Source organism: Sparassis crispa, assembly GCF_003851025.1.
Source record: "Sparassis crispa DNA, contig_000017F, whole genome shotgun sequence".
NCBI classification, from domain to species: Eukaryota; Fungi; Basidiomycota; class Agaricomycetes; order Polyporales; family Sparassidaceae; genus Sparassis; species Sparassis crispa.
The window spans coordinates 302644-326584 of NW_020939764.1; the positions used below are offsets into that span (position 1 = coordinate 302644).

Consider the following 23941-nt stretch of genomic DNA (forward strand, 5'->3'; position numbering starts at 1 on the left):
GTCGACAACGCTGAGAGCCTGCTCAACGCGACAGTGGACTTCCGACGGAAATGTCGGTATCAGTGTGGAACAAAGCAAACCCTCGTCAATTCTGAACAGACTGTTTTTGTGTTAGTCTCAGAGCCTGTGGGAGAGAAAGTAGCTTCTGTGAACTTCTCTATGATGTTAAGTTAACGGCGGTGGCAGAGACAGTGGTCCATCGCCTGGATCTCGCTCGTGGGACAGGGAAATCAATCATGGAGAATGCCATGGAGAGTTTGTGCATTCGTAAGCGAGGCTTGTCACATAATATTATGGCGAGAATGCCGCAGGTAATGGCCTTTCGTGTAAGGCAGGCATCAAAGAGGTTTATTTGAATTCTCACACTGTGACCAACCAGTTTGCCTATTTCGGCCGAGTGTGGCAACCGGAAGTAACGAACTTCTTCGAAGCACTGACACGGAGGCCTGGGCAGTGCTGCTTAGTGGTCAGTTCACTTGATTCGCTTTGCAGTTGGCAGATTGTTGCGAAGAGGCGATCCCAACAGTCAAGGACATGCACTGTACCTCACTGCTCCGTAGTTACATCTCAGGAACGCATGTCCCAATTGTTCAATCCAGGTGCCACTCGCGGGCGAGAAACTCTACGAACACCGTGACTGTAGACACCCCGGCCATAAACAAATGCACCGCGGCAATCGACACGGTAAACCGTCTCCATTACGGGTCCAAACCTAGAGCTAGACGCCAATTGATACCGAGAACATGATTGATTTCACTATGTGCCGTCGGGTGGTCGCCATGATGTGATGCTGCGCAAACACGAACACGGCATGTGTCCCATGAACGCCACGGCTACAGATCATCGGAACCATTCACAGCTGGTGTTGCACGTCAGGCTTCGTCATCGTCCCGCCCTGGGAGAAGGACCGCAAAGAGAGTGGCTATTCAACAACTTAGAGGGAGATTTTTTCGCGTCAGTGTGAATTCGATAAATATTGGACTCTACCTGTGAAGGGGTTGGTGCTATCAAACAGAAAATGAGCCTGAACTAATTGCGCCCAAAATAACCCCAGCAGATAGTCTGCTATCAGCACTAGTGCGCCATACGCATCAACAAGTCATCAAGAGGGCGAACCTTAATTCAGGCGAACAGTTCGTGGGTAGAGGTAAGCATAAAGTAACTGAGGTGGATCGCTAAAAGAGTTTTCTGGACACCCAGTAGCATCCTAGCTCCATTACTTGGTTTATTGGGGGAAGAAGTTAATAAATTCGACATCGTCACGGGTTCCACAACTTGAGACTGCGGCTCAAAGAGTACCGAAGGGAGCTTTAACCGCATAAAACTAGCTGGCTCACTGTAAAACTCAATAGCCCGGTGAGATGATATTTTGAAACGCTATGTGCGCTCACCGATTAAATTCGTTGTGTGGGCGTTTTAAATACGCTCTCTGATGAGAACACGCAGCAACGAGACCACATCCTTCGGGTACATGTATAACGTAGTGTGAAACATGTCAGAATGAATAGAAGTATGTTGGCACAGGTTGCAGCGAAGGCGCACGCCGGGGGACAACCGGAGGATGCGTCTGGTGATTATCTCTGTTTACTAGTCCGGTCAGGGCATCTCTGGATGAATGCCACCGAATGAGGCAATGCGGGTGCGAGTTATCAGTACGTAATGATACGAATTCCTAGGTCGGGTTCGTCCGTACCTCAGTCCTCGACCGCGAGGGGGCGGCTGCAGTCACTTGTCGGGAAGGGGAGCGTTGTTTGAGGAGGGACATACTGATGGATATACGGACAAATTCTTAATTAAGTAGAGTGCGGCAGAGCAACTGTTCGACATGATGATGAAATCGTGAACACAGGCTCGTCGAAGCTGACAGTTGCGCCGAGACCGACGGACGATAGAGTTCAGCTGGCCCCGCCATCTGAAAACTGATATCTCATTAGTTGAGAGGTCTGAGGTGAGCGGCATAAGACGACATACTTGAGAGTGAGCTGGCTGACGAATGTGCCCACCTACAGCGGATAACCTAGCAATCTTCAGAAAAATACAAGACACATGGTATATATACGCAGGTTCAGCAGGGAATCACTTCGAGGGAATAGAGGTGGAGGAGAACGTGCATCGGCATTACCGCGAATTCGTGCTATACATCGGCTGATGAGCGGGGAGAAGCGTCTCCGCAAGAGACATATCGACGAATAGGTACTCATCTTCTGTCGCTCACACGGCTGTGTATTCTCTGACAGGCCGTTGATGCTAGAAGGGCCAATAGAGCATCTGCACCTAAAGAAGGTCAGATGGGCTGATAGGGTCTCCCAACTTCAAGGTCAGTATGTTTCTAAGGGTGAGGCGGAACAACCAGCTGAACCACTGTGGCGCCTTGACGTGTTTGCTGTGGCCAGTTACTGACCTCAAGCGCGCGGTTGGCAAGCGCCTCTTGACAATATGGTACCACACAATACTGGTGCTCGACCGGGCACATGAAGAAAGCGTTTTGATCACCATCAACTCCTTAATGGTGGCATCATTAGACGAGAACATCCATCTCAGAACTGGTAGAACCATGGATGGTTTTGGCAGGAAATACGAGTGCCACAGAATATCCGATCCCGACCCCAGTCTCCTGCAAGACGATTGCTCCGAGAGATATCGCGATGATCATCAGATCGAGCACATGGGGTACCTAATATAAAATCCGAAGATAAGCTAAGCCTTGAGTCAAGAAAATCTTCAATAACTAACTTACAAGGAAGTGCTGTAGTACGTTCTTTAAGGGCACTTAGTCACAAATTGCGCCACACCCCAGCTTGCTGCGAGTAAGTGAACATAGGAAGGAGTGACACGGAGGTTCGAAAGGAGCGCCCACCTGGATGCAGAAAGGATCAGCGTCGCCCAAACCCAATTTGTATACGTCTGGGTTTGATAGTTCGGCGCAGGGCAAGTCACGCAGACAACAAGCCACAGACATCTATGGTAATGCTTGAGATAAACGCGTCCATCAAAATATGACATGAGACGCAGCTCAATTCCACACCAACGACCTGTAATTTTCAGCGCTCGTGAGACTTCAAAGAAGAAATTGCGGCATAGTCCACTCGTCAGCTCAGCCCGGTCAGTGACTAGTTGACTCACGGAGAACTCACTGAAATATTTATGGGCCAGTGACGCACGATGTTGGGAGCTTTACGCCGATATTTGCCGCGAGCGACATTCATGCATAGAACGATGATCTCATAAAAGAAGAACCTACGACGTGTGCATTCAACATTGTGGTCCATGGCGATACGGAAAAACTGAGTTCCAAGAGAATACATCTAGTCATACACAGTCCATCTGGGTAGGTCTCCATGGAATGGAGCATCATTCTATCTTTCTACAGTCTAGTTCGAGTTGAGCGCCATCACCATCAAGAGAACGCGATGCAACTCACTCTGAGATACGGCGGCTGCTATTGCGGCAAGCCAGACGGATGTAGTAACTAATGTCAGAGGCTAAACACAGCTCTCGGCTTGAGTCCAATGACCCCACCACCTTTCCCATCCCATCCCGGGATGGCCGCTCGACAGACAGGACATCTTTGGAAGGCTCTCAGGATGCGGGAAGCGGAATTTAATTGTACAAGGACTCACCGAGCAGTCGTCCTCTCGCCGAGTACGCCCGAATATGTGGCACGCTGCATCGTCGTCTTGACTGCAGCAAATAAACACTCTCCGCAGCACACGTGTCCGCAGGGTGTGAGCGTCGCATATGTCGGCGGTGAGAAACATATTGGACAAGTGTATTCCGACAGCGGCTCTATCGTGGGCACTTCCGTCTGTGGAGGGGCAGTCACAACGCTAGAAAAGGAGGGAAAAGCAGAGAGACGAGAAGACGACGCCACCGGTTGAGGAAGTTGTGCGCTGGTCGAGGCTATCGGGTCAGAGCTCGAAGATGACGCGTAGGACGTAGACGGCATGGCATCTACATCAATCACTTCGCCCTGCTTAATCGGTTCTGCATGAGAGGCGGGAGCGGGTGATTGCGAACAACTAGAGCCCGCAGCAGATGAATCCCCGCTAGCCGCCTCTGGCTCTACACGAGCCTCTATGGGTACTCCTCGTATGGTCGATGTCGATATTAAGGATTCCTGAGAGCCGGAACCTGGAAGCAGAAACCCCTGCAATTCAGATTCAACCAGAGACTCGTCTCCGTCCGCGTCCTCATCGTCCTCGTCGATCTCTGATCTTTTGTCTTGTTCTTCCATATGCAAATTGAGTTCCAGCGGTGGGGATGGCAAAAATTCGGGATGTACTGCAGTCTAGAATTACAAGGCATCAGTTTCTAACTGGATTTCGCGTTTCATGAGGTATCAAGACTAACCTCGCTCGATCCTTCTGCCACAACAGTTCGCTGCCTCTTTCTTGAAGGCCCTTCGACATTTGCAAAAGAATCGCCACTGGTTTCTGTAATTTGTTCCTCTGTTCTTGGACGCTTCCCCAGATCCCGATGTACGTTGTGAATATCCTTCCTCTGCAGCTCTTCCGGTGCATCCTCGCTTCCAGCCAGTACACCACTTCCTCTGTCCGCTCCACTCTGAGCAGTGCTCATGGTCGAAGTACTTGATTCCGCTTGCATCACAGAGCTAGACCTGGACCTGGAAAATGAAGCGGTGGTGCTCGAACGCCCACTGGCCTTCGCCCGACGAGGTCGAAGCGAGCGAGTGTTAACCGTTATCGGAGCCGGTAATGGTGGAGTAGTTAGAGACAAAGTCAGGTCGTGGACCCTCCCAGCAGGCATCCTAGCATTAATCTATTCGTTGGCAGAGATATTCAAGAGTCAAGACAGAGTGGCGACAATCATGATGGCTCACAGTGTGAGACTTGGCGCGACTAACCCACGTGACATGTAAGCGCTCAGTGGCATTTTCCATTTAAATTTCATCTTTAACGGCGGCCTTCTTTTCCAGCATAATCGCTCATAAAACATTGGAAACAAATCCCCTGTTACGCGCGGGGGTCCTGACCTATAGCCCTTTTCAGGAGAATCCAAGTCTTCGACTTCACAATGTTGTGTAATCAGAGGCTCTAGTCAGCTTTATTCTATAGCTATTTCATGCCTGCACAACTAGTACTGCGCTTGAAACGTCCTCACCACGGCTGTCAGATGAGCATGTCTGTTGTATTACAACCTTTTCTGAGTTGACAAGCAATGCATAGCAGTTTACAACGTGATACGCAGGTTAAACGTAATTTATCAAAGTATTCATGCCACCAGTGCACTGAAAGTCGAGATGTTTGCAGCGTGGTTCCTTCTAGTGCATGTGTCATCCCGTGTCTCCTACATGCCCTCGGCGACCGCACGCGATTGCTCCCAAGCTGAAGACTTGGCTTCTTTACTGGCCGAGGGTTTGAAGCGCGCATGCAATCCTGACAAACCTCGTCTTTCCTCTGGTCTCGTTCTCCTGTGCCACAGTATTACTCGGTCAAGGGCGGCGGTCTGCGGTCTTTCGAAGCTTGCGTAGGTCACTACGAGCTGTCCGACTCTGCTATCGTTTCCACTCTGCCGTTCAACGTATCAATATGGGGCTTTCCAGATCATACATGGTTGTGCGACACATTGAATTCTTGTCTGTGGTGGGCGACATTTTTCAGGATCTCCAACCTTTTCGTGGTACTCAACCTCCTGTATTTTGAACAGGGCCACGTTAAGGTACACGATTCTCGTCGAAATTTTCCGAATATTTTGTGTCTCAGGGTCATGCTCCCCGACATGGTGATGTAAGAGGGCGAAAAAGTGGTCATTGACTTCAATTTCGTTACCGGAGTATGTTACCTCAATGTCAATGTCGATGAACGACTAGAGCATTGCGAACATAGGGCAGTACACCCCCCAAATACTGCGGTATTTTGGGCTGCATGCCTTTCTGATATACGTCCAGACACTGCGAAATTGATCGAAATGAGAGTTATATTTATACTGACAACTGACGGGGTGGTGATACTAAGCCAATATCGCGGGTGATACTTGTGTTGTTGTGTCTATGCTTGGTATTCCACTCTGACTGGGAACCTCCATGTGTTGAACATGGTGAGTGCATAAAAATTGGAGTCATGTATCCGGCTTTCTTTATCTTGTGTCTCAGTGTATACGTATCTAGGATTTGTCTCATTTACCGCTGACTCTGGCCAATATATTTGTGAGACCGAAGACGGACATGGTCGTCCGAAAGAATACCTTGCTAGATGAGTGCAAGAAGTTCATTCCAATCGACACCAAGAATCTTTTCTAGCTTAATTCAGGAATAGTTAGTGTGTGCAAGTGGTGCACAGGATTAGATGGTTTGCATGCTGACATTGGTGCAGACCATGTACATCACACCCCTGAGTGATCGGTAAAGATTGGTAACAAAGTAGTCAAGCTACCCTCCGAGGTAGATCATGTTGGCACATATAATGATGCCTTTGCTGCTTACTGAGGCCGGGTTTGCTGATGAAGTTCGCAGCACTTTGTTTCTCCTGAGGCGAATCATCATATGTATGCCAAGCTTATCCCATTGATATTGATGTTGCACATGCCAAGTACGGAGTATTTTTACCAGATGAATTGGAAGAACGACCGATGTTTTGCTATATATCGGGGAGGAACTCTGCGGGTTGTTTTCACCTGGTTGAGTGTGATGGAACTTGGTCAAGGAAGAATCCAAGTGCAAACAGGATGGACGTCAAGTTTATGTATCATTGATGAGGGAGAATGTCATCCACGGCCATAGGACTTCGAAAGCACCGCATCCCGTCTGATCTGCGCAGTTAACCGGAGTGCCGCCCAGTTAGTACCACGGTGGGGGACCATGCGAGAATCCTGGGTGCTGTGGTTTTGCTCAGCTCTTTTGTTCCTTTGTTCAACCAGTGTCTAGCACATCCCTAAGGCAATTTTTGTTGAAGACTAGACACGGACTGAGTCAGTCCCTCAATCCGATGTCAACAGCAAAAGGACTGAGATATCTACCTAGACACGGACTGAGTCAGTCCTACAGGTAGATCAGCATGAGTAACTAATGTATAGTAAAGGAATGTAGCTTACCCTCAATCTGATGTCAACAGCAAAAGGACTGAGGGAAACGAAACGTGTAGCGAGCGTGTATACTACGCGAGCGTCCGTGCCCGATTAGGAAACTAACTATGAAGGAGTGAGAGGACTACACGAAATTGTATCTACAACACACCCCCTCAATGGAGTGAGAGTCCTAAATCAGAAACCATTTTGGAAAATGGCTCCTTGTCCAGGGGCTTGGTGAGTCCATCAGCAATGTTTGCTGCAGTGGGACAGTGAACAACATTGAAGTTTCCATCTTGTATGTGCTCACGGATGAAGTGGTGCTGTACATCGATATGTTTGGTACGTCCATGGTGACGAGTATCCTTCGCAATGTCCTTGGCAGCCATATTGTCTGTTAGGAGTGTGGTAGGGGTTCCTCCGAGAGTGAGTCCAATTTCCGTGAGGAAACACCGGTACCACAGTGCCTGTTTCGTGCCATAAGACAAGGCCATATATTCGCTCTCAGTTGACGATGAGGCAACGGTCGTCTGGCGTTTGCTGCTCCAGGCTATTGATGAGTTGCCGAGCTGGAAAATGTATGCCGAGATGGAGCGTCGAGTGTCAACGTCGCGCACCCAGTCCGCGTCCGTATAGCCGACCAATTCATTCGTGTCGCCTTCCTCGTCCGCAGTTCCCAATTCGAGGCGAAGGTCGCGAGTGCCCGCGAGATATCGAAGCACTCATTTCGTGGCTTCCCAATGCCTCTTGCCGGGATTGGCATTGAACTGCGCGAGGTGCGCGCTGACAAATGCTACGTCAGGGCGCGAGATGACCGAGATCCAGGTCAGGGCGCCAACAAGTTCGCGATACGACCGTTTCTTCATCTTCGCGATCTTCTCCGGTGTCGACGGTGCATCGTGAACTGAGAGGTGCAGACTGGACTCCATGGGGGTTGGTACAGGAATGCAATCCTCCATTTTGAAGCGTCTGAGAATGGTGGAGATGTACTGGCGGTGCGAGATGGAGACAGTATGTTCCTGGGGATTGTCAATGAGTTCGAAACCCATCAACCAGTTGGGATCCTCCTCCTTCATCTCAAAGATACTGTGAAGCTGCTTTCAGACAGAAGCGAGCTCCTCTGCTGAGTCTGAGAAGCTGAGGGTATTGTCAACATGGATCGCCAGGATGGAATTCGCACCGGTTTCTGTACGATGAACATAGATGGCACTATCGCAGATCAGTCGATGGAATGAGATTGTTGACAGTTGGCCATCCATGTACTCGTTCCAGAGGTGGGATGACTGCCTAAGACCATACAAGCTGAGCAGTAAGCGACAAACACGTCCACATCAGGAAAACCCAACTTTTACTTATGAGACTTATTCCGACTTTTTGTCCTTTTTTGCCTTATTTAAGGCCAATAAGTTCTCAAAAGTCAACTTTTAAGCCTCTAAGGAAATATGACTTATGGACTTTTTGTCCTTTTTTACCTTATTTAAGGCCCATAAGTGCATTTAAGTCACATAAGGACACCTTTAAGTAAAAGTTGGGTTTTCCTGATGCAGTACCGTCATCAAATCCGACAGGCTGCTGCATATAAATGATAATGTCAACCTTGCTGTGCAAGAACGCGCCAGTCACGTCATCCTGTCCACGATGCCATCCATGTGCGGCGGTGAGATGTAAGATCACCCGAAGAGATTCGAGTCGAACAGTGGGGGAAAATGTGTCATTGAAGTCTATGCCGGGAATCTGTGAAAATCCCTGTGCAACAAGTCGGGCTTTGTATCGTAGGATCTCGCCTTGTGGGCCGCGCTTGATAACGTATGTCCAGCGGTTGCTGATGGCTTTCCGGCCAGGTGGCAAGTCCTCGAGTACCCATGTACCACGCCTCTGCAGCATGTCGATCTCTTCGTGCATTGCTATCCACCAGTTATCGGCCTCCGAGCACTTCGTCGCCTCACGGAAATTCATTGGCGTGTCCGTGCCAAATGCCGCCATATAGGCGACTTGCGTGACATCACCTTCGGGTGTCATTGGGACCGTGGCGTCCTCTGGTATGGGTTCTGGAGCTGTCCTCGCCTGTACCTTCATTTGTCTCTGCAGTGTGCATGCTTCCTTGATCGCCTTGTTGTGTGTCTTCGTCGCCTGTTCTTGTGCCTGCTGTTTCTCGGCAGCTTGCTTGATCCAAGATGGGCGCGTGACACATTCTGAACGTCGGAGATGTGCCGGAGCTGGTGTGGGCATTGGTGCTGGTGCGGGAGTACTGGCGGGAGTGGGTGCTGATGCAGTGGATGGCTGATTTTCGGGCGGCATAGGGATTGGCGCTGGAGCTGGTGATGCCGAAGTCTGAGGAGTTGGAGGATGTGGTGGTGATGTCGCGGAAGTTTCTCTGCCAACAGCCTTGTCAGGACTATTGCTTTGAGTGGACTTACTCGCGGTCACCCCCTCGCTCAAAGCAGGGTTTTGGTCATCATCCTCGGGCATTGTTGGGACATTCTCGTAGACAATAACATCTCGAGATACCATAAACTTGTGCCTTGAAGGGATCCAGATCTTGTACGCCTTCTGATTAGGTGCAAAACCGCAGAAAATGCCATCAAGTGAGTGTGCATCGAGCTTCTTTCGGGATTCGGGGGGAACACGAACATGGCAGCATGCTCCGAAAATGCGAAGGGTTGAGACATCTGGTTTCTGGCCATAGAATTTCTCGTTGGGCGTGGATTCAACCAGGGCTCTTGTAGGACTCCGATTGCGGACAAGCGATGCGTATGCATGGGCTTCAGGCCAAAAACCCGAGCTCATGTTAGCTTCTTGCAACATGCAGAGGGCGTGCTCATGTGTTGTCTGGTTATAGCACTCGGCTACGCCGTGCTGTGGTGAAGTGTGTGGAGCGGAAGTCTCGTGTTTGATCCCCTTCGATTTGAAATATGTCTGGAGGTCGTTGCCTATAAATTCGCCACCACCATCGGATCGAACGATCTTGACTTTCTTGTCAGAGAACGTCTCGAGGTGTGTGACCAAATCCTTGATCTCCGAAGTCGCATCGTTTTTGGCCTTCAGGAAAGCCTTCCATCCCTTGCGGCTGTAGTCATCAATGACAGCGAGTGCGTAGCGATAGCCGGTGACGGATAGGTCAAATGGTCCTTGAAGATCCATGTGGAGGCGATGGAGAATGCTTGTAGCATGATTGGTGGCTTGCTTCGGAAAGGGTGCTTGGTGATGCTTCCCCTTCGCGCAGCCGTCACATGGGCCAAGTGTCTCTACAGATTTCAGATTGAGTCCTGTGACAAGGGCGTGCTTTACCATGTATTGGAGACTGCCCTGTCCGATATGAGCAAGCCGGCGGTGCCAAAGCTCGCTATCAGATGGAGAGAGTTGGGTGGCGAATGAGATCTCAGAGGGATGGGAGGATGGAGGGGCGATCGCGCAGTCGAGTTCATATAAGTCACGTCATCGTGCACCTTCCATGATAACCTTCCCATTCGAGTTCTGGATAGCTACCAGGCCATTCTGCTTGTAGATTGATAGTCCCTTCTGATCCATATGGCTCTCCGAGATAATATTGTCGCGTGTGTCCGGGCAGTAGCATACATTTCATAGCGTGACGATGTGCTGGTCTCCACTATGAACGTGGCACAGGATGAGGATATCACCTCTCCCGTGCACCTCAAGTTGAGGTCCTGTCTTCCGAATGCCACTGATTGTCTCGCTCAAAGGCGTGAATGTAACGAAGGCCGATTTCGTTCTGCAGATGTGAGTGGTAGATCTGCCGTCGAGAATCCAGGTGAATCGGGAGGATGAGCCGGGTGCCGCCATGCATGAGAGATGGTCGGAGTCTTCTTTCACCTCGTTCACTCGCTCCTTCCCCTTCACATCCTGTTTCTCTGAATCCTTCTTCTCCTTCTTCTTACTACGTGGTCCCTTCCCCTCAGCTCCACCCCCTTTCGACCAGCAGTCCTTGATGTAGTGACCGGGCCGTTCGCAATTCTTGCAGAAGGGGTCACCTGGTTTATATTCCTTCTTCGATCGCTTGCCTGACTGCTGCTTGGCATTGTATGCTCGCGCTGTCGATTGCTGGTTCTGTCGTATGGCATATTCTTCCTTCAGACGTCGTTCAATCTCAGAAGATGTGTAGTACTGAGAAAGGCCAGAAAATATGTAGTTCCAGGATTGTGGCATAGAGATTCGGATGAAACAAGCATAGAGGTCATCAGGGATATTTCGGGACATGAGGATGAGATCTCGCCGGTACGCTTTCATCTTTGCAATATGAAGGGTCAGATCTTCGCCATCGGCATACTTCGTCGTGACGAGACTGGTGATAAGAAGCATCCAGTCGGTAAGGGTTTCGCCTGCGAATAGTCGTCGCACTTCTTGCCAGACCTGTGCCACGACCATGAGGTGGCTGATCTGCGACATGACTTCCTCGGTCATATTCAACGCGAGTATGAGTCGGACGCAGGCGTTCGCGCGCTTCCAGCGTCGCGCACGCGCCTCGTCGACATCCGGATCGGGCTCGGGAACTTCTCCGGTAGCGTACTCGAAGAGTTTGATAGTGTCGAGCGTTGATTCCATCGTCGTCATCCACGATACGTAGTTCGTCAGCGTGAGCTTGTGGGGGAGCTTCGTAAGGTTCATGTGCGAAGAGTGGTCGGTATCCTTGTGCAGGGTCCAGTGCTCTGCTCCGCCTTCTCCCAAAGGCCTGTACCTCCTTCCGCCTGCGTTCGGGCTCGGCGTGGGCCGTCTTGAAGGTGCCGCGGATCCGCGTGGTGAAGACTGCGCGTACAGATTTTCTCCGCTGCACTGCGGTCTCGCACGCGGCCTGTGACTGCCGGTAGGCGTGCCAGGTTCATCCCAGTAGGCTCTGCGCAAAGGTGGAGGAGTCGGAGAGCGCCCGCGTGGCGATGAGCATCCGCTCCAGGGGTTGCATCGTTTGCCGCTCATTGCGATCTCACGCGGGAGGTCCAGCTGGCGAGTCGAGTGCGCGTTTTAGCTGCCTCTCGGGGCTTGTAACCTGTTGAAGACTAGACACGGACTGAGTCAGTCCCTCAATCCGATGTCAACAGCAAAAGGACTGAGGGAAACGAAACGTGTAGCGAGCGTGTATACTACGCGAGCGTCCGTGCCCGATTAGGAAACTAACTATGAAGGAGTGAGAGGACTACACGAAATTGTATCTACAACAATTTTTTTTTCGGCTAGTTTCTAATTCTTCTCTGCAAACCTACTCATTGATATCCTCTGCGCTTTGGAGTCACAAGGTGAATCAAGTCTCCCCATCGATATTTCCCGTTTTTGGTGAGAAATTCTCCTTATGTGATAATCATAGAATGTGGGAGTGCCTAATAAGGCAGTTGAGAGGGATTTTTACCGCTCTTCAAGTTGCAATAGAAGCGAAGAAATTAGAGCTTTTGACCCAAATCCAATTGTCGAGCAAGGCCCGAAGCAAAGCATGCGAAAAAAGAACAAAACCACAGCACCCAGGATTCCCGCGTGGTCCCCCACCGTGGTACTAACTGGGCGGCACTCCGGTTAACTGCGCAGATCAAACGGGATGCGGTGCTTTCGAAGTCCTATGGCCGTGGATGACATTCTCCCTCATCAATGATACATAAACTTGACGTCCATCCTGTTTGCACTTGGATTCTTCCTTGACCAAGTTCCATCACACTCAACCAGGTGAAAACAACCCGCAGAGTTCCTCCCCGATATATAGCAAAACATCGGTCACAATATGTTGTTGGATGGTTGCATGCACGTCACAGCAAAAGTATTACAGTAATAAGTACTGAAGTTGCTAAGTCCACTGCAGTATTGTCAATCACACACGCCTCTGGGCCCGGGAGGGGCTCCTTGGACTCGTACCACCACCTGGTGCGGATTTTCCCATGCTCTTCGCCGAGCAAAGAGAGGGAGCATCGTCCGATGCTCCCAGTCAACGCAGATTCTCACCTATGGGAGGACTGTAGACACCACCAACAGACAGACAGCCGACTCGACATCGTCCGATTCGCCATTGCGGCAGTCGTTCCCCCACGTGTTCACTCGACAGGGTACATCCGACTTCGTCGCGATGCATCCACCAGCCTGGATCCTCAAACCTTCTACTCTGTCCATCCTCGACATGCATCCACTATCCAGCACTTGCCATCCATCTCTCTGCCTCAATTGAGGTCTTCATTTTAGGTATCCCACCACCACTTTTCCGCCTCACACGATTCACACACGGGAGCATTTGCCGAAAGACGGCTGCATGAACCTACGGGAGTTGTGCCCCACCATAGCAGGAATGCGTTTGCGGCCTTAGTCGACGTGGCGTAGTACGTCGATGGGGAGGGGTAATAAGCAGGGATGCCGAACCCTCTTCGTCCCAACCGTGAATCGCTGACGTGGAAGGAGGTTCAATGGGAGGACGGGATGGAGCTTTGATGCGGGTGAGTAGAGTTTGGTGAATGCGAGCTAGGCGGGGAACACGTTGAGGATGGCAAGAGGTTCAGTCGGTGTGAAGGGCTTTCTCGGTTTCTTTTTTCTATCTCTCCGTTTTCCTTTTTTCACTTCATAGACTCCCACCGTTGACATCACTTCCCCACACCCAAACAACGCAGTACTCATGAGACACCACTGCTTTCATGGCAGCAAAGACACTTCTATTTTTCGACAACCCCTTACCAGCGCGTATTTACCTACGTTAGAGACTGTTCCTTGGCGCACTTGATCGCCTGCTTGCAGTATAAATACACAGATTTTCATCATCATCATCTGGGCCCGGGAGCCACCATATATACGCGCAGGTGGAATTATATCCTTCTTACTACTCGGTTTCAGTGCGTGAATATGAAGTAGACGACCGGACGAGGTGGTACCGGTGTAAGTAATATCGTACATGATTCACAACACAGAAAGCTCAATAGTTTAGTGCCATCTGGGATCAGACTGAAGGCATTTAGTCCTGCAGTCAACAGAGGTGTTCTGGATCTTCAAGAAATCTTTCCGAAATACTTGTAATGCCACTGCGCGGGGTGACCGACCGGTGACCGGCAAGAATTCATGAAGGTGAAGAGACACGTCAGACATTGAGCACGTGCCCAGTACTTCTTCCCCTTTCGCCTGCAGAGTTTGACGGTAGTTCATTGTCGTCGGCGTCATTCATGGCGACTGCTGCACCATCACCACGGCCACCATCTCCTTCGTTGCTGGACAAACTCGACGAGATAGCACCAACCTCGCTAGCTGAATTTGACGCTTTTCCCAAACTTCCGTCAACCTACAAAACACGTTCTGAGTCTCGTGGATTTCTCACCCTTTTCGTCGCTATCATTGCTTTCCTGCTCGTGCTCAATGACCTTGGAGAATACATATTCGGCTGGCCCGACTTCGAGTTCAGTGTCGACGGAGACCAAACAAATGACATGAAGCTGAATGTCGACCTGGTGGTGAACATGCCATGTCAATGTGAGTGGTACATTCCTCTGATGTACTTGAATCCCTAGTCTGCAGCGACGCCGCGAGCCTGTAACGATCTTAGTCTAAGACTTCAGATCGTGACAGCGCAACCGAGGTCATCGTACTCGTCCGATCGTCCTTCAAGCCGTCGTGGATCTGGCCTGACAGTCTCAATTTGGATTATTCTACATCTCCTTTTGCATTGCCCCTTGTCGGAAAGTAATTGATCAGCTCCAACTAATGAAGAGCCAACAGACCTGAGTGTCGACTTGCGCGATGCTGTGGGAGACAGGCTGTTTCTCAGCAGCAACTTCAGGCGGGATGGTACCAAGTTTGATGTTGGACAAGCGACTACTCTTAAGGAGCATGCTGCTGCGCTCTCTGCGCGCCAGGCCATTGCCCAATCGCGCTCGTCTCGTGGCTTTTTCTCGACGTTGTTTCAGAGAAACAAAGACCCGTATCGCCCTACGTACAACTACGAGAAGGATGCCAGCGCATGTAGAATATACGGCACGATATCGGCGAAAAAGGTGACAGGTGAGATGCGGTGCGTATTCGGAGTTGTAAAGGACATCTAATTTATGGCAGCGAATTTGCACGTCACGACTCTCGGACACGGGTACACAACCGGCCACCACGTTCAGCACAACCGTGAGCGGCGTAATACTGTGATGTGTTACGCACATTGATGTTGGCCCTGGCAGACATGAACCTCTCTCATGTCATTACGGAGTTCTCGTTCGGGCCCTACTTCCCAGACATCGTACAGCCACTTGACGACTCGCTCGAGCTGACCGAAGAGCGTGAGTGCGGTTTTCCGAGATCTATACGCGCGACCGACGGCTTATGACAGAGTTCGTCGCGTACACGTACTTCCTGCACGTCGTGCCGACTACATATATTGCGCCTCGGACGGCGCCACTACATACATACCAGTACAGCGTCACGCACTACACGCGGGTGCTGGAGCCACACCAGGGCGTCCCGGGGATATTCTTCAAGTTCGACCTGGAGCCGGTCAGCCTGACGATCCACCAGCGAACGACGACCCTCGTGCAACTGCTGATTAGGTCAGTTGCGTTGATAGCCTTGGGAGCCTTTACTGATCCGGCCGTCGCAGATGCGTCGGAGTGATTGGCGGGTTGTTCGTGTGCATGGGCTACGCTGTGCGGATCACGACGCGCGCGGTTGAGGCCGTCACGGGCACAGACAAGACCACGGGCATCATCGAGGCAGAAGCGAGCGGGGTCGGGGTCGGGATTCGCAAGCGGTTCGGCAGCACGGACCTGCGCCTGCGCCCGTCGCACAACGTCATGCGGCAGGGCTCGGGCTGGGTTGTCGAAGGCGGAAGTCCGTACGGCAGCTATGCCAGCACACCCGTTGCAGCGTCGCATCCGTCCACCCCGTACAGCCAAACCTTCGCTTCCCTTCATCCTGCAAGTGCACTGTCAAGCCCGAACCTCGACACGACGCGCCGGCCAACCTCTGTGTATGGCTTGGGGATCTCGTCGCCTGGCTTTGGTCCTATACCAGGCGTGACATCGCCACCCTTACCTTCCTCAGCCGCACGTCCACTGGCGATGCACTCGCCGTACACAGCGAGCGCGATGGGCTCCACTTTCCCGACCGCTGCGACGGCAGGCTCCCCATACAACCCGGATGCGGGCTCGCTACCACCTACACCAGGAGCAGGGAACAACATGTACGCGCACTTCCCACCGACACCCAATTCGGCGAACGGGGCAGGCGCTGGGTTCCCGCGATCGCCCGGCCCTAGTGCGTCAGCCCCCCCTCCACCGCCAGGTCAGGCTCGACGGGAGAGTTGGCTCCGACATGAGAGCAGCGCAAGCGTGGGCAAGGCCAAAGGTGATTGAAGTGCCGGCGGGAACTAGTTGCTTTCGCACACGATTAGGAATCGCTGTATGTGTAGTTTCTTTGGGTTTGATGTGCACCTACGGAGGCTGAGACTGGCATAAGACTGTATCCACATTTGTTAGGAATGGACATGGCTTGCATTGCGGAACATCGAAACGCAGAGTTTGGGCAGTAAAGTTTACCCATCTACCTACAACAAGCTCGACCGACGTGGTTCCGTCTTGGGCGTCGCCAAGGATAGGTCCGCAAGCTCATCCTTCGCTCCATGCGTCTCGTGAAGATAGGGCAAAATGCGTCGCATGCAGTCAACAATGCCAAAACCAACTCATATCGCGACTGAAACTCGTTTCCTCCTCTCCCTGGACTAGTACCATCGAATATGTGAGGTAGATTCCTGGTACGACGCACGACGTCGACCACACGGACACCTTCACCGCAATCCCGGGACTCTGTGGGAATGCCGCTGAAAATACCACTTGAGTGAAGACATTGGTCTGTTATGGGGATGTGTGAACATCGCGTATGCAAAGAGTCTGCACCGCACAAACCTCAAATGGCCTACCGCTCATGCATATATACTTGACAAGGCCCGCGTTCCGTTTGCGGAAGATGGAGGTTGGATGCCAACTCACGTCCCGCTAGTAAGCGGGCCCGTTGAGCTGGGTGTTGGACCTCCGGATTTGCATAGAGCGCTCAGCCATACCTGAGTTCAAGTCTAAGATCAATACTTTTGTTGTGAGAGACTCAGACAGCCGATGTTGCAGTGACTGGAGCCATGCCACGTGATCGCGCGCACCATCGTGACTTGCACGCCACCGCTGAGCGTTAGACCTTCCGCCTCCTCTGCCGGTGAACATCTACTTCTCGAGATGCGATTTCGTGCAAACGTTGAAAATGTGGCGACATTTTACCGTGAGATGGTCGTTCAATTTTTGAGCCATTTCTGCGGCTGATAAACACCTATTGCAGGTATTGTACAAGCCATCGAAAAGCTGCAAAAACGATGCATCATCAGATTTACAGAAACAGACATGCATATCATATGCAACAACGACGTTAACGAAGGCGGTATTCAGGTTTGGTCGTATGTCATTCACCCTTGTTTGAATTACTCCGGAACGATTGATGAATGCGGTTGTTTCATTTACAGGCAGATCAAAGTCCCTTCACTGTTTACAGATTACCGGATACAATCCAACGCACAGAATGAAATCACGCTCACTCTCTCATCAGAAGCTCTTCTCTCCGCTCTTCGCTCTGCATCGCCGTCCGGCTCCCAAGGCGCGTCTTCGTCCTCATTTGCATCTGACGCGGAAGTTGTCATGAAGTACGTTGTGAGACGCTTTAATTTTCAGCGTCCCTAACGTCAGGTCCCTCCAGGCTGGCGAAGAAGAATGATCAAGCAGTGCTCAACTTCGAGATGGCAGGGACCACACGTATGGGCCGCCGTGTACGCGTCGCTCACGATGTCCGTATTGAGGTGTTGAGACCACAGGATGTCGGGAAATTACGGGAGCCTATGTGTCCTGAGCCCGAGGTTTGCCCCCCTTTCTGGTAATCGTCCATCGTTTAGCGATGTTCACCTTTTAGGTCCACATACTCCTTCCACCACTTGCGAAACTCCGCACGGTTGTAGAGCGGCTCCGTCCGCTTGCCGCAGATGTTGTAGCAGTACGAGCGAACGCGTCCGGCTGTCTTCAGGTTTCAGCCAGCACAGAAAGTGCCCGTGTCGATGTCTCGTGGTCTGGGCTCACTAACCCCATAATGAGTGCGTCCACCCCGATATTATAGAGTGCGCCCGCATCTTACAGTTGAGACTCTCTCTGCAGTACGAGATGGGAACAGTCAGGATCCCCAGGCGAGCCAGAACGGCAACGACCCCGACGCACGCGACCCGACGCAGAAGTACGGTGTGCTTGTCTCACTCCGAAGCTTCACAAAGTTCCTCAACAGCCATGTTGTCTCAACGACAACCATTGCTTGTGCGTCATTTTTATTCAGTTGACATTGGCCTACTGACTCATTGTTTCTGTCATGTCGCTATTCTGCGCGTTCATTACGATCTTCTTCGGTGCTTTGATGTGGTGTCTGCGCTTCTCAGGTATCTGCCAGAACCACGCCATGATTCTCTATGTCTACATCGGTGAGGTTGCCGATGCAGGTGGCGTTCTGACGTTCTACATCCCGGCGATCATCGACGATGCACTCTAGTTTCACTCACAGCTCTGGTCAGATTACCCTCAATCGTTGGGGCGCAGCTATTGCCATGGCTGCCGTTCCCTCTATGCCCGCTGTTGCTCATTTTGAGTTGCCATTCTACCTCCGCCGATACTTAATGTTTACCGTGCGCCTCTTGTCACGATGCGTGGAACTTCAGGGTTCTTCCACTTATTCCCAAATCTACGGGTGTTCGGTCTCGCCGAATACACGAGACTCGCGGCCGTCTCGCAGTTGGGTATGATGAATAGGTCAAGTATTGTGCATTCGTCTGCCGCGAGGGATGCGTGTTCAACTGATATCTCTTTTCCCGTGGCTTCTTGGACGAAGCACAGTGACCGTGCGGGAGTGGACCTGGTAGTATGTGTTGCGGTTTGGCGGTGGATGTACGTATCCCACGTAACGAAGTGAACATGTCATTCGGCTTTGTACAGGCTAATGTTCTTCCGGACAATTCCATGTCGAAATATCGTTCAGTGTAGTCTTCAGAAAATAAGCCTCATTATGCGCACTTTTGCCTGACCCTCGGGCCGTTTATTAATCTTCGGGGGTGAGGAGGTATCCAGTGCCAAAATTTCACTGCCCGGCCCTGGCCACCTCTAGCAGCGCTTTCTATTGAAATATGAGTAGCATGCGCTTCAACTTGTCCTTTTCTCGATTAGGACACTCGTAATTTGGTCGACGCGCAGTTAGACGCTACAATTGCAAGTCATCCCCGTCTAACTTACATTCCAGTGTTCAGTCGAGCTTGAAGACATAGCCGTGGCTGGGTGGGCAGACACCATGATGAACCTCTTCGGAAATTCCAAGAAGATCACCCTGCCAGAACATAATTGTGTCCTCCCCCACGCGTTGCGCTTGTCCTCTTTGAACAAGTTGACAGAGAAGCGTGTCATCCTGGCGTCGAATAGCCCCCGCCGGAAGGATATCCTCCAGACTTTCGTGCGTCGAGACTTTGTACACTCCACATTGTTCGTTTGACCGTGTTCAATCTACTCTTGTCGGTTCTCGTGGCAATATGGGGTTGGTTGGGCGTTGCAGGGTCTCTCACCAGAGATCGTACCCTCGACATTCGATGAGACATTACCCGTGTCATCATTCGGGGACGTGCATGAGTATCCTGTAGCGACTGCGACACACAAGGCGGTTGAGGTGTATGAACGGCTTGTGGTGAGTGCATTGCTTAATTACATTTGTCTCCGCGCAGCGGTACTTCAATGCCAAGACAGAAGTCTGGAGGTCGATTTATCCAGACACCTGTACGGGATTGCAGTATCGCACGGCAGTGTGCTCTCTAGCGACTAAGGCAGTGCGTTCAGGATTCGTTTGCTGATTTCGAGTACAGCAAGCGGATCCAGAGGACGCGCCGGATCTCGTTATCGCAGGTTTGTCTCCAATTCGCATCGTCGCCTATCAGGAGCGTCTTGACCTTATCCTTGTCCTATTCCTCAGCGGACACTGTCGTCCTGTCACATCCAATGCCGGGCCTTTCCTCCCTCGCGTTCGCGGATGCGTCGACAGGTCCACAGGACGTGCTCGAGAAGCCTGGTACGAAGGAGGACAACCTCCGCATGCTGCTTGATCTCAATGGGGGAGTGTGCGAGGTCGTAACAGGTGTCACAGTAGGTGCGCTGCCATATTCTCGGCACAATGGGTGGGGTAGAACGTTTTAATGACTTTCTGGGTCAGTCTTCCCGGTGCTGGAAGCTCCAGGTTACAAAATCAAGTGCGTATGCCTTTAACGAGCTATATATACTGGATGGAGCTGGATTTTTGCGTGCAGATCGATAGAAGAACGGACATTAGTGCATTTCGCTGAGAACTCCAGAGAAGTGCTCGAGGCGTATGTCGACAGCGGAGAGGGTCTTGATCGCGCAGGCGGTTTCGCTATCCAGGCAAGGATACCTGCCAGTCTCATTGCATTGATTGGCTAACGTGCAGCTGTTCCAGGGTGTGGGTGGTATGCTGATCCGTAAAATCGATGGTGACTACCAGAACGTCGTCGGCTTCCCCGCAGCGTCTTTTTTCAAGTTTCTGGACTTGCTGTTGGAAGAGGAGACGGACTTTCTCGCGATATAATCATTCACGAGGTGTTGATTGGAAAGTAATATGCAACTGTGTAACCGATGAGGGTTTGAAGAGGTACCCTACAATGATTGGGATACAGTCAACGCTGATGCGCCCTGCAAGCTATCGCATATAGCTTTTCCTGATGTTTTTGGTGCCAATGTATTGATTACTTGGTTACCTTCTAACGCAGACGTGCGGATGAAACAGCTTCACATCCTCGCTACAATGTTCGCATGACAGTGTTGATGGTGCCGCAAGTGTGATCTCTGCAGCACCTACTTACCAGGGAAAGGACCTAAGAATGACTCCTGTATTTAGACGATGTACGAATGCAAAATCAGATGCCGTATCATCCCGTATTTACAGGTGGTCCGCGTCACCGCCATCTAAACCGTCTTCCCGCATCTACTTCTTCAATCAGTACATCTTTCCAGTTGGGCAATGGGGGCAAGTCGTCCATGTTCGGGATGGAACCAAAAGGGACGGTCTGCACCGCGAGAGGATAGCATTCCACCATAGCTGCAGCTGTATTTCCTGGTCTCCCGTTGCTAGCATGCAGCTCCTGCATTTCTTTGAGGGCGTTCAGCGACGCGGGCCACGGCTCCGGCCACTGACGCGCTTCGGCCACCGCTACGGGGTATGCGTCGATGACGCGGAAGAACTTGCCGACCGCGTTCCCATGCTCCGAGCGCGGGCGCGCGGCGAGCTTGACATACATGACGTGTGAGCGAGTGCGCATGATGTCGCGGGAGAGTTCCAGTGCGTGTAGCGCGGAGCCCATGAGCGTAGGGTTGTGGAACTTGACCCACCCCTCGAGGCGCTGGTCCAGTTCGTACATGGAGATATTGTCCGGGATGCTCAACCGCGCCAGTTGGCCAAGTGGCGTGCTATCGTGCTCTTTCAGGGCTTCAGCCAGTGTGGCGTTGTTCATGCAGTTGACTTTGTGGTTCTGTGGTCCCGATATTGCCGCGGGTTAAGCTGTCTTACAGGAGATAGGACGCGGGCCACATACTTTCCAGTCAGCTTTCTGACATTCTTTCGAACAATACTTGGCCGCCTATGTTAAGTCCGTTATTCCAGCCCCAGCAAATTTGTACTCGAACCAACCTTGCATCTTGCACATTTCTGAAGTGGCTTTTCCGTAGCGCTGATATAGCAGGTGCTGCACTAGGCGAACAGTCAGTTACAACCGTGTAAACGAAAGTGCCGATCTTATTACTTTACTCATCTGACTTTTGAGAGACATTGGGGCTGTGAACAGAGGGGCGGAAATAAAGTTGAGGTATGGTTTTGGTTGTTGAAGCCCAGTCAAAAACCCGTATGGTGAGAAAGTGTGAAGACCGCTCGAGACAGGCGCCCGCAATTTAGCCAAATCTCGATTCAGATCCTGCGCACCCTGCTTCACTTGAGCGAGTGGCTCGACGCGACAGCTCCGTTTACTGCACGCCCAATATCAACAATATTAAATATTAAATGTTGGAGAAAATCGATTTTTTTTGGCATCTGCCACTTACAAAGATATGGAACCCAAGCGCGCACAGTCACACGTATGGCTGACACCCACCCGTCTCCTGGCATGGGGGTATGCACATATGTGTCCGAATAATGTTCAATACAGGAGAGATGACGAGCTTTCCCCCAATCGGAAGCCAAACAACTATTTTCTAAAGGAGTACTCGGACATGCTATTCTCGCTGGATATACTCTATTTGGCTCGCGCTTGCTAACTAGCATCTGCTCTCCGAAACTTGCATTGTGCGAGCTTACATTTGTGCAAAATAAGACTAAAGCGACTGGGTGTTCTCCCAGTTTTAACAGAATTTGCTGTTTAACAAATGATCGATGGTGCAATCGAAATGCCTGTGTTTCGTGAAGCTCAGGAGTTGGCAGGAGTTGGCGTGCCAGTGGTTCTCCAAGTGAATTGTTGATCTGTTTGGGTACTTGTTGCATTCATGGTCGAAAGGTTCTAAGGGAGGGGTTGTTTGGCTATCTCATTGGAGAGAGAATGGACATATAGTAGCTCTTGAGGTCTCAAGGCCTCATCGAGCAGCCTCCAAAGTTCAGTTCAGTAAATTTATGCATAAGCCATGTATTGCCGGGATGACTTTTATACTCCCTGCATCGCAGACATTATGAGCCATCCGCCGCATAGTTTTCAGTGTCTTCTCTCACATATGCCATTCCTTGTCACATTGCTGCAATTCCAAGGGGAGATTTCTGCCCTGAGTTGACTCGGGCGTAGTCTCCCGAGGGCAGATGGTAGACACTCTGCTTCAACCTCGTACCTCGGATATCCGTGTCTGACCTCGGGCGCGTCGGCACGTGGTCGTGTCGCGCACCATTGATCGGCCCATCGCGTCACATAGAGGCAACGACCATGTCCAAACTAGGTCACACACTAGGCGCCTCGAGGTCGCAGGCTATATCCCCCGATTTCTGTAGTGTACTGTGCACGGGTACATAGCAGAGATCTAGGTGCGACAACCCGGCGTTCCTGAATGGGACCAATGCCGGTAATCTACCTACCTACCTACCTACCTACCTACCCCGGCATTGGAGCCGTTTCGCACGATTCTGGTCCCGGCTGCTGATCTTGGAACGATTGTCGTTTGCTCTTCATCTGAAGATTATTCTTTGAGTCGATGGCTTCAGCTTCAGCCGAGGACTACAAGAATAAAGGAAACGAGTCTTTTAAAAGCGGTCAATTTACACAGTGAGTTTCTGCGTTGTCTTGCAAAATGGAGCTTGTTCTAATCTCGAATCGACAGAGCAGCTGAACTGTACACTAAGGTGTCTATCTTGTCGCAATATCTTCTCCTATAAAACATTCATTTACGCTGTCTCAACGGGATAGGCGGAGAAGTTATCTCCTGACGACCCTGTGTACCCTTCAAACCTAAGTGCAGCATGTTACGAGGCTGGAGACTACACAGCATGCGTTGGTGCCATCGTTCGCTCATGGAAGCTTCTGTCGGTTGGATCTAGTCCTTCTCTGGCATTGAGGCTGTCTGCACGCATGTGCAAAGCGCTCATCCAGGGTATTCGTTGCGGGAGTGTATGCAACGAGTATTTTCGCGAGAATGCACAGATTTTGGCGCCGATGGAATAGGCTATCCTCGAAGATCCAGAGAGGACCTCCAATAGTATACAGGCCTGGAAAGATTTGAGGTTGATGGAACTGGAAGCGAAGTATCACCCTGAAGACGTGGTCAAGTCTCGCAATTGGCTTGCTCGCTTACCAGTTTTCAAAAAAATGACGTGCGTCTGCTGTATCTGTGTTCAGGTCGACTACATGCTGATTTTGTGCTGACAATCTTACGATATCTGC

At 51.1% G+C, this 23941-nt stretch overlaps 8 protein-coding genes and 2 non-coding genes across 10 annotated transcripts; 5 read left to right on the top strand and 5 right to left on the bottom strand.

Annotated features, from left to right (window-relative positions):
* Nucleotides 1–3475: 3475 nt before the first annotated feature.
* SCP_1801050 (hypothetical protein) lies at nucleotides 3476–4605 on the bottom strand (the record flags this gene model as incomplete). The annotated part of the gene is made up of 3 exons (XM_027765195.1): nucleotides 3476–3566; nucleotides 3621–4288; nucleotides 4351–4605. The coding sequence occupies 3 exons, from the start codon at nucleotides 4603–4605 to the stop codon at nucleotides 3476–3478; spliced, it is 1014 nt and encodes a 337-aa protein (XP_027620996.1).
* Nucleotides 4606–6729: 2124 nt separating this feature from the next.
* On the top strand, nucleotides 6730–6840 carry SCP_r1801060 (the record flags this gene model as incomplete). Its single annotated transcript, XR_003546596.1, has 1 exon — nucleotides 6730–6840. It is a non-coding gene; the product is annotated as a 5S ribosomal RNA (ribosomal RNA).
* Nucleotides 6841–7745: 905 nt separating this feature from the next.
* On the bottom strand, nucleotides 7746–10164 carry SCP_1801070 (hypothetical protein; the record flags this gene model as incomplete). The annotated part of the gene is made up of 2 exons (XM_027765196.1): nucleotides 7746–8099; nucleotides 8539–10164. 2 exons carry the CDS (start codon nucleotides 10162–10164, stop codon nucleotides 7746–7748), a joined length of 1980 nt encoding a protein of 659 aa, XP_027620997.1.
* Nucleotides 10165–10602: 438 nt separating this feature from the next.
* Nucleotides 10603–11952, bottom strand: SCP_1801080 (hypothetical protein; the record flags this gene model as incomplete). Its single annotated transcript, XM_027765197.1, has 1 exon — nucleotides 10603–11952. One exon carries the CDS (start codon nucleotides 11950–11952, stop codon nucleotides 10603–10605), a length of 1350 nt encoding a protein of 449 aa, XP_027620998.1.
* A 528-nt stretch (nucleotides 11953–12480) lies between these two features.
* Nucleotides 12481–12591, bottom strand: SCP_r1801090 (the record flags this gene model as incomplete). The annotated part of the gene is made up of 1 exon (XR_003546597.1): nucleotides 12481–12591. It is a non-coding gene; the product is annotated as a 5S ribosomal RNA (ribosomal RNA).
* Nucleotides 12592–14156: 1565 nt separating this feature from the next.
* On the top strand, nucleotides 14157–16325 carry SCP_1801100 (DUF1692-domain-containing protein; the record flags this gene model as incomplete). Its single annotated transcript, XM_027765198.1, has 6 exons — nucleotides 14157–14460; nucleotides 14707–14988; nucleotides 15040–15102; nucleotides 15156–15254; nucleotides 15305–15521; nucleotides 15572–16325. The coding sequence occupies 6 exons, from the start codon at nucleotides 14157–14159 to the stop codon at nucleotides 16323–16325; spliced, it is 1719 nt and encodes a 572-aa protein (XP_027620999.1).
* Nucleotides 16326–17195: 870 nt separating this feature from the next.
* SCP_1801110 (Checkpoint protein) lies at nucleotides 17196–18537 on the top strand (the record flags this gene model as incomplete). Its single annotated transcript, XM_027765199.1, has 7 exons — nucleotides 17196–17238; nucleotides 17296–17410; nucleotides 17477–17653; nucleotides 17707–17863; nucleotides 17917–18094; nucleotides 18156–18308; nucleotides 18428–18537. The coding sequence occupies 7 exons, from the start codon at nucleotides 17196–17198 to the stop codon at nucleotides 18535–18537; spliced, it is 933 nt and encodes a 310-aa protein (XP_027621000.1).
* Nucleotides 18538–19326: 789 nt separating this feature from the next.
* Nucleotides 19327–20622, top strand: SCP_1801120 (Maf-like protein; the record flags this gene model as incomplete). The annotated part of the gene is made up of 7 exons (XM_027765200.1): nucleotides 19327–19485; nucleotides 19585–19713; nucleotides 19889–19928; nucleotides 19996–20169; nucleotides 20233–20269; nucleotides 20327–20438; nucleotides 20494–20622. 7 exons carry the CDS (start codon nucleotides 19327–19329, stop codon nucleotides 20620–20622), a joined length of 780 nt encoding a protein of 259 aa, XP_027621001.1.
* Nucleotides 20623–20989: 367 nt separating this feature from the next.
* Nucleotides 20990–21859, bottom strand: SCP_1801130 (hypothetical protein; the record flags this gene model as incomplete). The annotated part of the gene is made up of 4 exons (XM_027765201.1): nucleotides 20990–21562; nucleotides 21626–21670; nucleotides 21721–21780; nucleotides 21833–21859. 4 exons carry the CDS (start codon nucleotides 21857–21859, stop codon nucleotides 20990–20992), a joined length of 705 nt encoding a protein of 234 aa, XP_027621002.1.
* A 1396-nt stretch (nucleotides 21860–23255) lies between these two features.
* On the top strand, nucleotides 23256–23722 carry SCP_1801140 (hypothetical protein; the record flags this gene model as incomplete). Its single annotated transcript, XM_027765202.1, has 3 exons — nucleotides 23256–23326; nucleotides 23382–23403; nucleotides 23468–23722. The coding sequence occupies 3 exons, from the start codon at nucleotides 23256–23258 to the stop codon at nucleotides 23720–23722; spliced, it is 348 nt and encodes a 115-aa protein (XP_027621003.1).
* Nucleotides 23723–23941: the final 219 nt, after the last annotated feature.